Here is a 16096-nt window from a genome sequence, read left to right as displayed (position 1 = left end):
TATGTACAGTTGAAGTCGGAAGTTTACATACACTTAGGTTGGAGTCATTAAAACTCGTTTTTCAACCACTATAGTTTTGGCAAGTTGGTTAGGACAACTACTTTGTGCATGACACAAGTAATTTTTCCAACAATTGTTTACAGACAGATTATTTCACTTAGAATTCACTGTATCACAATTCCAGTGCCTCAGAAGTTTACATACACTAAGTTGACTGTGCCTTTAAACAGCTTGGAAAATTCCAGAAAATGATGTCATGGCTTTAGAAGATTGTGATAGGTTAATTGACATCATTTGAGTCAATTGGAGGTGTACCTGTGGATGTATTTCAAGGCCTACCTTCAAACTCAGTGCCTCTTTGCTTGACATCATGGGAAAATCTAAAGAAATCAGCCAAGACCTCAGAAAAAAATGTGTAGACCTCCACAAGTCTGGTTCATTCTTGGGAGCAATTTCCAAATGCCTGAAGGTACCACGTTCATCTGTACAAACAATAGTACGCAAGTATAAACACCATGGGACCACACAGCCGTCATACCGCTCAGGAAGGAGACGCGTTCTGTCTCCTAGAGATGAGCGTACTTTGGTGCAAAAAGTGCAAATCAATCCTAGAACAACAGCAAAGGACCTTGTGAAGATGCTGGAGGAAACAGGTACAAAAGTATCTATATCCACAGTAAAACGAGTCCTATATCGACATAACCTGAAAGGCCGCTCAGCAAGGAAGAAGCCACTGCTCCAAAACCGCCATAAAAATGCCAGACTACGGTTTGCAACTGCACATGAGGACAAAGATTGTACTTTTTCGAGAAATGTCCTCTGGTCTGATGAAACAAAAATAGAACTGTTTGGCCATAATGACCATCATTATGTTTGGAGGAAAAGGGGGGCAGGCTTGCAAGCCGAAGAACATCATACCAACCGTGAAGCACGGGGGTGGCAGCATCATGCTGTGGGGGTGCCTTGCTGCAGGAGGGACTGGTGCACTTCACAAAATAGATGGCATCATGAGGAAGGAAAATGATGTGGATATATTGAAGCAACATCTCAAGACATCAGTCAGGAAGTTAAAGCTTGGTCGCAAATGGATCTTCCAAATGGACAATGACCCCAAGCATACTTCCAAAGTTGTGGCAAAATGGCTTAAGGACAACAAAGTCAAGGAATTGGAGTGGCCATCACAAAGCCCTGACCTAAATCCTGTAGAACATTTGTGGGCAGAACTAAAAAAGCATGTGCGAGCAAGGAGGCCTGCAAACCTGACTCAGTTACACCAGCTCTGTCAGGAGGAATGGGCCAAAATTCACCCAACTTATTGTGGGAAGCTTGTGGAAGGCTACCCGAAACGTTTGACCCAAGTTAAACAATTTAAAGGCAATGCTACCTAATACTAATTGAGTGTATCTATACTTCTGACCCACTGGGAATGTGATGAAAGAAATAAAAGCTGAAATAAATCATTCTCTCTACTATTATTCTGACATTTCACATTCTTAAAATAAAGTGGTGATCCTAACTGACCTAAGACAGGGAATTTTTACTAGGATTAAATATCAGGAATTGTTAATTTTTTTTAGTTTAAATGTATTTGGCTAAGGTGTATATAAACTTCCGACTTCAACTGTACAGTGGCTTGCGAAAGTATTCACCCCCCTTGGCATTTTTCCTATTTTGTTGCCTTACAACCTGGAATTAAAATGGATTTTTGGGGGGGTTGTATCATTTGCCTACCACTTTGAAGACGCAAAATATTTTTTTTTGTGAAACAAACAAGAAATAAGACAAAAGAAACAGAACTTGAGCGTGCATAACTATTCACCCCCCCAAAGTCAATACTTTGTAGAGCCACCTTTTTCAGCAATTACAGCTGCAAGTCCCTTGGGGTATGTCTCTATAAGCTTGGCACATCTAGCCACTGGGATGTTTGCCCATTCTTCAAGGCAAAACTGCTCCAGCTCCTTCAAGTTGGATGGATTCCGCTGGTGTACAGCAATCTTTAAGTCATACCACAGATTCTCAATTGGATTGAGGTCTGGGCTTTGACATTAAAATGTATGTTTCCCCTTAAACCACTCGAGTGTTGCTTTAGCAGTATGCTTAGAGTCATTGTCCTGCTGGAAGGTGAACCTCCGTCCCAGTCTCAAATCTCTGGAAGACTGAAACAGGTTTCCCTCAAGAATTTCCCTGTATTTAGCGGCATCCATCTTTCCTTCAATTCTGACCAGTTTCCCAGTCCCTGCCGATGGAAAAACATCCCCACAGCATGATGCTGCCACCACCATGCTTCACTGTGGGGATGGTGTTCTCGGGGTGATGAGTGGTGTTGGGTTTGCGCCAGACATAGCATTTTCCTTGATGGCCAAAAAGCTCAATTTTAGTCTCATCTGACCAGAGTACGTTCTTCCATATGTTTGGGGAGTCTCTCACATGCCTTTTGGCGAACACCAAACGTGTTTGCTTGTTTTTTTCTTTAAGCAATGGCTTTTTTTCTGGCCACTCTTCCGTAAAGCCCAGCTCTGTGGAGTGTACGGCTTAAAGTGGTCCTATGGACAGATACTCCAATCTCTGCTGTGGAGCTTTGCAGCTCCTTCAGGGTTATCTTTGGTCTCTTTGTTGCCTCTCTGATTAATCCCCTCCTTTCCTGGTCTGTGAGTTTTGGTGGGTGGCCCTCATATCAGAGAGGGACATGTTTGTTTATTTCTCAATGGCTTTTACAGTATATGCTCTATGGTGCATCTCTGTACTATATTGCCTGGTTGTTTGTCCTTCTTTGTCAGTTGTCATTCCCTGCGCCCCAGCGGAAGATGAGTAGCAGCAAGGCTCTGTAGAGTAGGCTAATTCCCCAAGCTGTGATCTTATGGTGGCAACCTGCTACGTCTCTGTGTCAGATGTCTCCATTGGACACAGAGATGCTCCATTGGCATGAGATGCAGTGGCAGATTCCACAGGTACCAGGTAATTAACACCTGAGTTGGCCTGGTGGCAGGGCTTTGGCTTGGTACATCTTCCTGGAAGGTCTTCTTATCCATGCCCAAAGTCAAAACACTGAAACATTCCCTGTATTGGCAATGTCATTCAAGTGTATTTCCTCCCAGTTGTTGACCAGGGCAAGCATGGCTGGCTCCCCCATCTGGATGGAGGACATTATGCTATGATCAAATGACCCAGGTGTGACACACCAGACCAAACAGCAGGGGGCACTGTATAGCCTGTCTGTCTTTCTGAACCTCTGCACATGTTAAAAGATGCCAGTATAGGTAAACAAGGGTACAGTAGAGGTCAGTGACCCAGCTGGAGGAAAGTTCTGGCAGGGGGGCCTTTGTGTTGATAAGGCCTGTGTTGTTTCAGAGAGCCCTGTGCCTGCTCACATCAGCACAAAGCAGGACTGGCATGTGCTGGGCCCTTATTTGCAAATCCCATGAGTCATCATCACGGTGGTCTGATCTCTTTGTTAGAAGGTTTAACTGCATGCTGCTTACTGACCACCTTCCATGGTAACGGTGCTGCACTCCTGGCATACCACACCACGCACGGCGCAGACGCACGTAAGCCTACCCCCCTGACCTGACGCATCACACACACCCCTCTCTCTCCAACCCTCCCACCTGGTGCCTACAAACAGAGATAATACATAGGCCTACTACCTTTACCACATCATTTTTTTCAAAACTTCACAGTCTCCCTAATTACACTCAATCTCTATCTACAAGATTTAGAGAAAAGAAATTACGCGTTATAGCGTTTCATGTTATTGACAGAAAACAACTGTATTGATCAGAAGTCAAGGGAAGCGCTCTCAATTAGTAATTTATTCAATATTTATTTCCCCCTTGAAATTCTGGTATGAAAGCATTTTTTAAAGCAATTCCAGTAGAGGGGGGTATTGCATGATTGAGGGATAGTTTCCCTTTTATAACCAGGCTGGGAGGCAATGTACAGTAGATGCTGGCTCAATGAGAGAATAGAGCGTCAGGAAACGAAGAAGAGTGAAATGCTTTGCCAAACTTTGACAGTGTGATTTTGCAATATATCTTGATAGTCTCCAATAGATCTTGATAGTCTCCAATAGGTCTTGATAGTCTCCAGTATGCCTTGATAGTCTCCAATAGTCTTTGTAGTCACCAATAGTCTTGTAGTATCCAATAGCCTCGGTAGTCTTCAATAGTCTTTATTGTCTCCAATAGTCTTGATAGTCTTCAATCGGTCTAGATAGTCTCCAATGGTTTTGATAGTCTCCCATATGTCTTGATAGTCTCCAATAGTATTGATAGTCTCCAATAGTCTTGATAGTCTTAAATAAGTCTTGATTATACTTTAGTGCATTTGCACTATGTACACCTCTGCACTACACTATATATACAGTATTTGTCACGGGAGCATCCCTTCCTCTGCATATATAGATATATTCCCTCTGTAAATTGTACTGTATATCCTCACTGTAAATCAACTTTACTCCAGAGTTTTATGTTTTATATTTATTGTATTTATATTGTATATCCTGTATGTTGACTATGTTGACTTTGTCTGTATTCTGTTTGTACATTGTCTATTGCTGGCAACACCTATTCACTAAGTCAAATTAAAATGTAAAGTGATTCTGATTGATTCTGATTGTTGGCAATAAGTCTTTATAGTCTACAATACGTTTTGATAGTCTATGATACGGTTTTTGTAGTCTGCAATAAGTCTTGATAGTCTGTAACAATTATTGCTAGTCTGCAATAAGTCTTGATGGTCTGCAAAAAGTATTGTTGGCCTGCAATAAGTATTGATAGTCTGCTATAAGCCTTGATAGTTGCGGCATCCAAACTTTTCATGGCTGAAGTTAATTGAAGTGACTACTTTTTAGCCCATTAAAGTAATTACAATTAATAAAATATACCCCTTGTTTTAGAAACCACCAGTATAGAGGAGTCTCAGTTTACAGTAAAATATAACCCCAGAGTTTGATGATAGTTTGTGATATCACAGGTGCTAAGTTAATTTGTCTAGTCAAGCTTACCTTTCCTCTGATGATAGGATATCTCCATGTAAAAGAATGAGCTGTTTTCTAAATGACCATTCTTGGGTGTAGTAGTGAAAGCAGTGCGGAAGCCCATGAGGGGTGGGGACATGCAGGTGTCAGGTGAAAGAACAGAAAGGGCCATCTCTCATTTGAGCACAATGTTTTCATTTTATTAATAAATGTGCAAATAACAGTTATGATTATAAACAGGCATGTTGTGAGGCAGCTCTAAATGTTCTGAACACGGCGGATGGACCCCACGTTGGACCTCCAGTCGGTGAAGTGGCGGTACTCGCCCCTCTCCAGTAGGTGCTGGTGGCCGCGGTAGTTGGGGTGCTCGTAGAACACCCAGGCGCCATCCATCACTTTGCAGGAGTGCACCTCGGGGTGACGCCAGTGCTCTGGGAGGTTAGGGTTGTCTTCGCTGAACTCCATCATCTGACCTGCAAAGTCAGGATGCTCGTAGAGGCGGATCCTGAACATGCCAGAGGTCTGGGGGGTAGGGGTGGAATACCCAATAGGATTTGTATTTAGGATATGCACGTACACAGTACACATATACTGTGTCGTTTCATATTTCTATACCCATGCTCATAACTTTTTTAACTGTTTTAAGGCATTGCATATCTGATTCCAGATCTGTGCTGTGAAATTGCACATTAGGATTCATGTAATCAACTAGTCTAATACTCAACTACAGCGTGAATCAAAAAGATATACCTGCATATTAGTATGTTTTGTTATGTTTTCTTTGCTTATTTCGAATACCTGGTAACTGGTTTTGATTGGATGCATTACAGCATATTCACGTCATATGGTTGTACAGTATGATTGATGAGATAGTGGGAAGAGCTATTGGGAAAGCTATTGGGGAAAATGCTGGGTGGAGATATGCAAGATTTGGTCCCACAGAAAAATATATGTGGGAAGACATTTGACTATCCTTCTCCAAGAAGCATCCTCCACTGCTCTAACTGACAGCAACTTTGTGGGTTTTCTAGGTTTTGAGTTGTGACAGCTTAGCTGTAATATCTTTCTTATCTACTATTTCTGTCTCCTCATAAGCCTGCCTTTAGGCTGCACAGGACATATGTTTTAACACGCAGGTTTGTTTGTGTGTGTGTGTGTGTGTGTGAGTGAGTGAGAGAGTGTTTGAGTGAGAGAGTGTGTGAGTGTGAGTGAGTGAGTGAGTGAGTGTGAGAGAGAGAGAGAGAGAGAGAGAGAGAGAGAGAGAGAGAGAGAGAGAGAGAGAGAGAGAGAGAGAGAGAGAGAGAGAGAGAGAGAGAGAGAGAGAGAGAGAGAGAGAGAGAGAGAGAGAGAGAGAGAGAGAGAGAGAGAATATATATTGTATTCTCTTCTCTATTAGCAATAACCCAAACCAATACTGCCTGGCATGGCCCCCAATCTTCAAGCCAAATCCTTGGCCTCCTGGGTAGGACTCACGTTGCGGATGACGCGGCAGGACCTGATGCTGTCATTGTAGCCCATCCAGCGCTGGTAGTCGGGGTACTCCCCCCTGGTCAAAATGTACTGAGAGCCCAGGTAGTTGGGCCTCTCGTACAACACCCAGTTCCCATTCTCCACACGGATGGAGTTGCAGCGGCTAAAGTGTGAACTCAGCTCAGGGCAATCGCTACAACATTCAAAGTGGCGACCCTGGAAGTTTTTGTCCTCATAGAAGACGATCTGTGGATTAAGAATAGGGGAGGTGGGTGAGAAGGCTTGTGAAACCAGACTGATCTTGCAATAGCGCACATTGTCTTTAACTTAAAGTGAAACTTAACATGAGCGCAGTGGTCACTTTGCTTGACCAGGCTAGTGGGTGAGAGTATGCAAGGTAAATTACGTGGTTGCAAATTTCCTGAAACTTTCACAAAGTTCAGGATATTCAGAAATCCTGGATGGAGGATTACAAGTTGGAGAATTCCCTCTCTGCTCATTCACTACTGATTCCGGAGATCCTCCAACCAGGATTTCTTAAAAAACAGGTAACTTTTGGAAGGTTTCTGGACTTTTGCAACCCAATTAGGTACGAATATAGAGACAGGGCAAAAAGAAAAATGACTATTAAACGACCTACCTTTCCGATGCGGTCCATGATTGGGGCTTATCAACAACTTTTTTGATAACTCAATGTTTATACCTCCTTTCACATACAGCGGTATCGCCACTGCCATGGGCCAGATTTATATATGTGGGACATTGAAATGCACTGCCAGGGGAATCATTGTCATTTGAATAGCCTCAGCATTTATATCGGCACAATAGCTGATGCAGCAATTGTTTTAAAAGTGTGCCCGCTTTATATAATGTTTACCCAGTGATTGTATACAGGTTGACCTTTTGATCTTACAATGCCTGATTCCAGAAAATGATTTATTGATGTAATTAAATTGTTCTCCGGGCAGCTGGTTGTGCGATGGCCTCCATGAAGTTGGCTTCTGGCCACACGGCTCTGTTCTGTAAGCTTTAACATCTGCAATGGAACTGACAGGTGCATTTCCAACACCCATCATGCCCCACCCTCCATCTAGGCTACTGTACACAGTACACCACCACATTTACTGTAGAAAGAGTCGGCCAACATCGAGTTACCCAGAAAGAGTAAATGGATTATGGTTTCTGATCAGTATTTATGAATTCCTTACAGTTCAATACACCTCAAGATTCCAACACCAATGCCCCAGCCTCCATCTACCACAATTAGAACGAGTCAGAGTTGGCTAACATTGGGGTTCTCTTAACTCAGATACAGTTGATGGATTGTAATTTCTGATCACTCTTCTTGAAGTCAGTAACACTAAATGCCTTTACACCTGAGAAAAAGGATCATGGCTCTGACCATGTATAAGCTCCGTATTGGGCAAACATCTAAAAGACAATCACACAATGCAAATAGGGGGTGCTTATATTTGTCCTGTTTCACACAAGTGTGTAACCTGTACAAGTGTGTGGTGTGAAATAGAAATGTGTTTTTTACATATCCCACTCCCCCTGAGACAGTGGGGTCACGATTTACATTTTAGTCATTTAGCAGACTCTCTTATCCAGAGCGACTTACAGTTAGTGAGTGCATACATTTTTCATACTGGCCCCCGTGGCAATCGAACCCACAACCCTGCCGTTGCAAGCACCATGCTCTACCAACTGAGCTACAGGAGGCCATTATTTATCATTTAAATAATGTTTTCTAGTAAAAGTGTGTGTTGTAAAGGTTAATGCAGCACTTTGTGGTATGTTGTTTTATATATCTGCCAATGTCTTCATATTTGCTTGGACTTAATAATAATTTCTACCCATGCATATTGCATATTTCTATCAGGATTTAAAACTCTCTCAAGCAAAGTACTTGGATATCTAAATGGATGTTGTGGATCCCAAAGGCAACACAACTGGTGTCTTTTTACAAAGAGAGCCCTTGGTTGTCAAAGCGGTCAGTTATGCCATTCCATGAATTTAGCATGAATTTCTTGTCAGAAGCTACCCACTTATTTTATAGAACTAAAATCTACAACCCACAAAGGCAAGGACAATATTTTAGGCAGATAGAAGACTCTTATTTTGTGTTTATGTAAGAATTATTTTATTAGCCTACCTCATTGTTTGCATGAACTGTTGACTTTCTTTAGTGGAAGCAGGGAAGATGTTTACATGCTGTGCCTATATATGTGGTCAAGAGATCCAAGTCAACTAGGCTAAGTAAAAATAAGTATTGTGCAGATATACTTGAGTCACTTGTTACAGTTGAAATGAGCATGTGACAACAGATTTGCTAGTCATATATAGCGCCCATTATAAATAGCTTCATAACATTTTATGCCATTGTTCATATTGTTAATAACGGCCTATGACAGATTTGATCATTTATTTTGTAGTAGTTATAAAGGCTTTATGAATGTGTCATAAAGTGCCTACAGTAAAGTGTTACCTATTCTTCCAAATGAAGGATTATATTTAATTCATTGAAATGACTGGAAATCTTACACACTGTGGCTTTATTCTCGGGGCAACATTCTGTGTTTTTACTTCTTGGATTCCTTGAATACACCTTTCATGGTATACAGTAATTGTTATTGTACAAATATATTTATATTTACTAAGATATTGATCACTGTGTTTATAATATATGCCTTTTGATATAAAAGTTCCATGCTCTTCCATACTTCCATGTGACCTCTATCATACTCAGAAACAAACTCACGTTTATCATCAGACAAGTTTATTTGAATCACACCATGTGACTACAGTCATCTCTCTCCAGTGGCTATGATGCGACGGATGGAGCCCACGTTGGCATGCAGAGCTCCCCACTCGGTGTAGCGGCGGTACTCCCCCCTCTCCAGCAGGTACTGGCGGCCACGGAAGTTGGGGTGCTCGAAGAAGACCCAGGAACCCTCCTGGACCTTGCAGGAGTGGATCTCGCGGCTGTGGAAATTCTCCTGGACAGAGGGCAGGTTCTCAGTCACCTCCAGGGACTGACCATCGAAGTTGGGTCTCTCGAACAGCCTCAGCTTGTAGGGGCCAGTGGCCTGGGAAAAAGTAGATCAAACATCGAAGATTGTGTCATTATTGGCTATTTATGAAGTTCTGAAAGGTGTGGGCCTAACTAATTGCTGATAGTAACCTAAATAGGGCCATCATCATGTTTCTCTGTTAATACAGTATTTCATGTTCCTTTTTTTTTGGTCTCCTAGTTTACATGACTTACGTTTCTGATGACCCGACAGGATCTTATGCAGTCGTTGAAGCCCATCCATTGCTGGTAGACTGCGTACTCCCCGGGGCCTACGATGTACTGGTAACCCATGTAGTTGGGGCGCTCATAGAGGACCCACCAGCCGCCCTCCACCCGGCAAGAGTTGCAACGAGCGAAAAAGCCATGCAGGTTAGTGGAGTCTCCTTTGCAGTCGTAGGACCGCCCCTTGAAGTTCCTATCCTCATAAAACACAATCTGTTGGAAGAGAAGAGACAGTGTGTCACAATTTTGAATTCCATATAGTTCCAGAATTACAGAAATTACAGGAATCTTCACCGGAACACAACTCACTTTCTCCATCTCTTCAGAGTTCAGAATACCAGGCACAGTGAACGACACTACAGCTCAGGGCCTGCAAGTATACTCTTTATAGATGGCAGAGACAATAACACCAAGCACATGGTTAGCACAAAGTGAATCAGATATTTCAATCAGCTATTCAAATATTTATCTAGGCTCAACGCATTGTTCTAAAGCACTGAATCACCGATCCACACACAATAGCAGGTGGAAAGTGCCAAATTTCAGTCAGTTGATGTGGGATCCAAACCAATCCAGGGCCGTCAAGGGCAGCTTGAGACAAACCTTAATCACAGAAATCTGATGGGAAATCGAATGACTCTCACTGTATGTTTTAACCCATGAAAATCCATGTCATGATACATTTAGGCCAAGACTTAACATGCTCTTAACAGGCTGTCCGTATCGAATGGACAAACAACTAAATGTTGCAACTCTACTACTGTTTCAATATCCCTTATTTTACACAATCCCTTATTATCTTCACATCGAAATGACTCTTAAAATATAAAAAGTAAAAAATAAAAAATAAACGTATTGTGTCATTCTAAGATGTTGTTAAAATCATTTTTAAAGTCCAGCACTGATACATTGTAATAATTGTGTAATAAATTAAATACATTATTCTGTCTTTATGGGCATACAAATGCCCTCTTGTCTATGTATTCATTATGATATGAGCAACCTTTCCTTATAGAGGAAGGGAGAAAGTAGTTGCTAGGCCACTTGTACAGAACCCAGAAGCACATGTCTTAAAGGTGAAGTCATAACAAGGCCAAATATGAATCTATATGCAGTTCATACAGTTCATGCAATTGCAGTCCTGTATATTCAGTATACCACTTTCAATGTCAATTGTTAGCGTCCATGCCGTTGTTGATGAAACCATCAATTATTTTGTGCAGAGGTCAAAGTTGGTGTTGATTGCTGTAGTCTCCCTTTGCATTTCTTCATCCATATAGCTCAGTTTCAAACCAAATCATCTCTGCTTAAAATATTTAACTTGCAGCAGAGCCCACTAGCACAACTCCAAGACAGATTTCAAACAACTTTTGTAAGGCAACATAGCTTTATAGTTCTGATTGTAGCTATCTCAAATAATTAGGACACATTGTTGTGTTACAGCCTGAATTTAAAATTGATTAAATTGAGATTGTGTGTCACTGGCCTACACACAATACCCCATAATGTCATTTTATTTTTTACAAATGAATTACAAATGAAAAGCTGAAATGTCTTGAGTCAATAAGTATTCAACCCATTTGTTATGGCAAGCCTAAATAAGCTCAGGAGTAAAAATTTGCTTAACAAGTCACATAATAACTTGCATGGACTTACTCTGTGTGCAATAATAGTGTTTAACATTATTTTTAATGACTGCCTCATCTCTGTACCCCACACATACAATTATCTGTAAGGTCCCTCAGTCGAACAGTGAATTTCAAACACAGATTCAACCACCAAGACCAGGGAGGTTTTCCAATGCCTCGCAAAGAAGGTCACCTATTGGTAGGAGGGTAAAAAAAAAACTGACATTGAATATACCTTTGAGCATGATAAAGTTATTAATTACACTTTGGATGGTGTATCAACACCCAGGCACTACAAAGATAGAGGCGTCCTTCTTAACTCAGTTGCCGGAGAGGAAGGAAACCGCTCAGGGATTTCACCATGAGGCCAACGGTGACTTTAAAACAGTTACAGAGTTTAATGGCTGTGATAGGAGAAAACTGAGGATGGATCAACAACATTGTAGTTACTCCATCATACTAACCTAAATGACAGAGTGAAAAGAAGGAAGCCTGTACAGAATACAAATATTCCAAAACATGCATCCTGTTTGCAATAAGGCACTAAAGTAAAACTGCAAAAACAATGTGGCAAACACATTAACTTTATCTCCTGAATACAAAGCGTTATGTTTGGGACAAATCCAACACAACACGTCACTGAGGACCATTCTTCATATTTTCAAGCATGCTGGTGGCTGCATCATGTTATGGGTGTGCTTGTCATCGGCAAGGACTATGGAGTTTTTTTTAGGATAAAAAGAAACGGAATAGAGCTAAGCACAGGCAACATCCTGGACGAAAACCTGGTTCAGTCTGCTTTCTAACAGACACTGGGAGACAGCAGGACAATAACTTAAAACACAAGGCCAAACAGACACTCGAGTTGCTTACCAAGACGACATTGAAAGCTCCTAATGGTCTAGTTACAGTTTTGACTTAAATCAGCTTGAAAATCTATGGCAAGACTTGAAAATGTCTGTCTAGGAATGATCAACAACCAACTTGACAGAGCTTGAAGAATTTAAAAAGAATAATGTGCAAATATTGTACAATTCGGGTGTGCAAAGCTCTTAGAGACTTACCCAGAAAGACAGCCGAAATCTCTGCCAAAGGTGATTCTAACATGTATCGACTCAGGGGATTGAACACAGTATCAACATAACTAAATGACGATCCAGGATCAACACAGCTAAATGACGATCCAGGAGTAACTTCAAAGTGAACATGTTTCACACTCAGAACATTGGAATATGATCCTGGATAAAGTTGTTGTAGTACATCACATGTAATATGTAAACTGTCACAGTTGTATTGCATATCCCTTGTTTCTAGACTTAAATATTAGATGGGGAGTGTGCTCATTGTTCAGAGACTTCCATTTGTTCAGAGACTTTCTTTTTTAATCCAACTCTTGCTGAGTTGTGTTGTGTGCTGAGATGTCATGTTATGCTAGCATTTTATTTTTCAGTCTTTGAGTGGTAAAGTAATGCAAAATTGCATACAATCTGATTCATTGTAATGCCTCTTGAATTTAAACATGTAAGGCTCTTATCATCCAACTTTTAATTCAGAGCTGATAGGCGCAATGATTGGAGTCACCTCGTTAGGATGGGTTTCACCTGTGCTGGACCAGAGATTGATCTCGTTAGTGAGGATCTGTTTCACCAGTGCTGGCCCAGCTGGTATTTAAGACCTGCTGGACCAGTGCATCTGCTGGAAAAGGAGATGTTGGGAGAGTTACGCCTCACATTAGCGCTGCCACTTCAGGTAACCAAACAAAGCCTTAATCTTGTGTTCGCCCCTGTTTAGTTTGGTCTATCTTTTGGGTTTTCTTTCAGTACCTGTTTGAAACCCTTTCTGTTTTGGTTTTGTTGTCAAAGTGACTCCTTTGTTAGTTCCCTATTCTGTTGAGCGATGACATCTAGGGTTGGCTTTAGGGAACATAACACTGCCCCTTATACTGTACATGTTTAACTGGCTTTTTATTGTGTGACACTGTACTATGTTACAAACTGTTTGTGTTCATTTGTATGGGTAACTTGTATAGGATTGTGTAAAGACTTTGTTCCTTGGAAGGCAATAAAGGATTGTATTTTATTCTGTTCTACTCTATCTTACAGTTGTTGACATGCTGGCAAAGTGTGAGTAGATCTACTGGTGTTGACATACAGTACTTGAAAACACGTATGCCCGGTGATTCCCATGTCAAATTGATGAAGACAACGGGGTGTGTGCGGATCAGACAGGGTTTTATTTGTTAGACTGCAACACTCACACAGAGGTGGGTGTCATAAGGCACTGCAGAGAGGTTTCTGGGAAAGGGGTCGTCGTAGGGCTCTAGAACTCTAGAGGCTGTAAGGTTCTAGAACTCTGTGATCCTGCGGAAGGAGCCCACGACAGGGGAGGTGGCGCCCCAGTCCGTGAAGTTACGGTACTCTTTGCGCTCCAGGAAGTACTGGCGCCCCCTGTAGTTCGGCAGTTCGTAGAAGGCCCAGGCACCGTCCATCACCACAGCAGAGTGGAACTCCCGGAACTTGAACGCTTCGTGGACCGATGGGCAGTCCTCACTCCACTCTGCCATATGGCCAGCGAAATCTGGCCTGTCATAGCATCTGATCTTATAGGAATTTCCATAGACCTGCAAAATAAATACATAAATGCCAGTATCCTTAATTAATCATATCAAAGTAATCATGTTAATTATTTGAATTGCCATTCATCTGTATGATATTTGGGATGCCTCTTTAAATTGTTTTATTGGCTGTTGTCCTGGTTTCCTTCAACAACTGATGTGGATGGGCCTGGACGTGAGGCAAACTGCTGCCAAAACATGAGCCTTTTATCTCTCCTTATTGTCTGTTGGCTTTTGACTGATCATTGCCTGGTTGGTGCACCCTGGGGCATTCCATTCAAGCTGGGCATTGCCCTGCATCCAAATCTGGTCAGACACCATTTTATCATTCTAATTGCCAAAACCAAAATATACAAGCATAAAATAAATAAGAAGTTAGTGATGTCTGTCTGATGTAAAATCTATACATTTAAGATCGAGAAAAGATCTGTCAAAAATAAGAAAAAAGCTAGAAGTATTGCAAATCAATAAACTGTTTCCTGAGCACTGATTATGAACTTTGTGCCTCAAGTTGTCAGTATCTATCTACTGACACAAATAAACGTCAGATTCGTCAGTAGCATCTTCAAACTAGGCTTACAGTTGGTACTATTGGTAGGTAGGCTTACGTTTTTGATAGAGCGACAGGATCTGATGCTGTCGTTGAAGCCCATCCACTGCTGGTGGTCAGGGTACTCCCCAGGGGTCAGGATGTACTGGTAGCCTGCGTAGTTGGGGCGCTCGTACAGAACCCAGCAGCCGCTCTCCACCCTGATGGAGTTACAGCGGCTGAAGTAGGAGTGCAGGTCTGGGCAGTCACTGCTGCATTCATAACTACGACCTTGGAAATTCTTATCCTCAAAGAATACAATCTGGAAGAGGGAGAGACAGAAAAGCCTGGTAAGATACAAGCCATACTTTTTATACAGTACTTCTTCCAATATGTGGCTGTAATGATTGCTCCGCTGCCAAGCTGCAATACATACAATGCTGCTTGAAGTTACAGAAGTGACAAAAAATCGAATCAAAGTCCAATTTTACTTCTGATTTCAGTAGTCAAATCAAGGCAGATAAATATATAACTAAAAGTATAAGCACTTTTTCTGTCGAGCAAAGTTTCTCAAACAAGTTTTAAATGTATTCTATGATATTATCTACGTAATCTAAAGACTCCTCCTTACCTTCCCCATTTTGTTATTGTTATTGCTCACCTCCCACTCACCAGCAGCACTGCTGAGGTTTATATCGAAATGCAGAATGTGCCGACAAGGGAAAGCCTTTGTTAAGTAAATTAGCTTGATTTGCATATCAGCAAAATGGTTTATTCAAGTTAAATTTCCCTTTGTACCAATGCAATGGCTCCGAATCAAAGAATTGCCAGAACTGTGATGTGAAAGTTATAAAGGCCAACTCTCCCAGCCTATCCCCTAAATGCATTATATGGATTGCTTTCAAGCAGTCTGCTATCATGGAATCTTTACTGGTTTCTATTGGCATCTAGTATTGTTCGATCTAAAATACGTTTTTTTGTGATTTTGTTTTGTCTTGAGCGTCATGTTCAGGAACTGTCTCGTTTTGCAACTGTGTCGTCTCATCGTGCAAGTCTGAAGTTGTAGAAGCTATAATGACTGAACTTTCATCCCAATAATCGTTATCGAGGCATAATTTAATAGTCGTTGATGGGATCCTCTTGTGGCTTTTGATGTGCTCTTAATTTACTGTAGAGACAGAGGAAAGAGCATGGTAGTGCATTGTAAAGAAAACTGTCTTAAATTATTGACACAACGTAAACTCTGAACAAGGATGTTTTCTCAGGTTGCAAGAGTGACCACTATGACTTAGTTTTTTCAATCCTTCAATTTGTCTCATTCAGATCGTGAACAAGTATTGATATATTTCAAGAATGACAAAGTGTGTATGGAACTCCTCTGTGGGCTCTGCAGTCAGAGTAGAGTTCCTGGATGACTATATGGTCTTTGTGACTCAGTTCAATAGCAAACCAATCTGAAACCACATATTATAGATATTAACCCTCAATCTAAGGCTGTATTACTCCATTGTTTGTTTTTGTTGTAATTTTAGTATTTGTTAACAAACAATGTATAGCCTCAAAATGTTTAACCTTCATGCTA

The 16096-nt window shown here is 41.3% G+C and overlaps 2 protein-coding genes across 2 annotated transcripts; both read right to left on the bottom strand.

Moving 5' to 3' along the window:
* Nucleotides 1-5233: 5233 nt before the first annotated feature.
* On the bottom strand, nt 5234-7103 carry LOC311144116 (gamma-crystallin M2-like; the record flags this gene model as incomplete). The annotated part of the gene is made up of 3 exons (XM_084180089.1): nt 5234-5497; nt 6449-6691; nt 7086-7103. The coding sequence occupies 3 exons, from the start codon at nt 7101-7103 to the stop codon at nt 5234-5236; spliced, it is 525 nt and encodes a 174-aa protein (XP_084036215.1).
* Nucleotides 7104-9252: 2149 nt separating this feature from the next.
* Nucleotides 9253-15154, bottom strand: LOC311143439 (gamma-crystallin B-like; the record flags this gene model as incomplete). The annotated part of the gene is made up of 3 exons (XM_084179256.1): nt 9253-9534; nt 14594-14836; nt 15146-15154. 3 exons carry the CDS (start codon nt 15152-15154, stop codon nt 9253-9255), a joined length of 534 nt encoding a protein of 177 aa, XP_084035382.1.
* Between the last annotated feature and the right edge of the window lie 942 nt (nt 15155-16096).

The sequence above is a fragment of the Coregonus lavaretus genome (assembly GCF_964263955.1).
Source record: "Coregonus lavaretus genome assembly, chromosome: 16".
NCBI classification, from domain to species: Eukaryota; Metazoa; Chordata; class Actinopteri; order Salmoniformes; family Salmonidae; genus Coregonus; species Coregonus lavaretus.
This window is presented reverse-complemented; position numbering and strand designations above follow the sequence as displayed.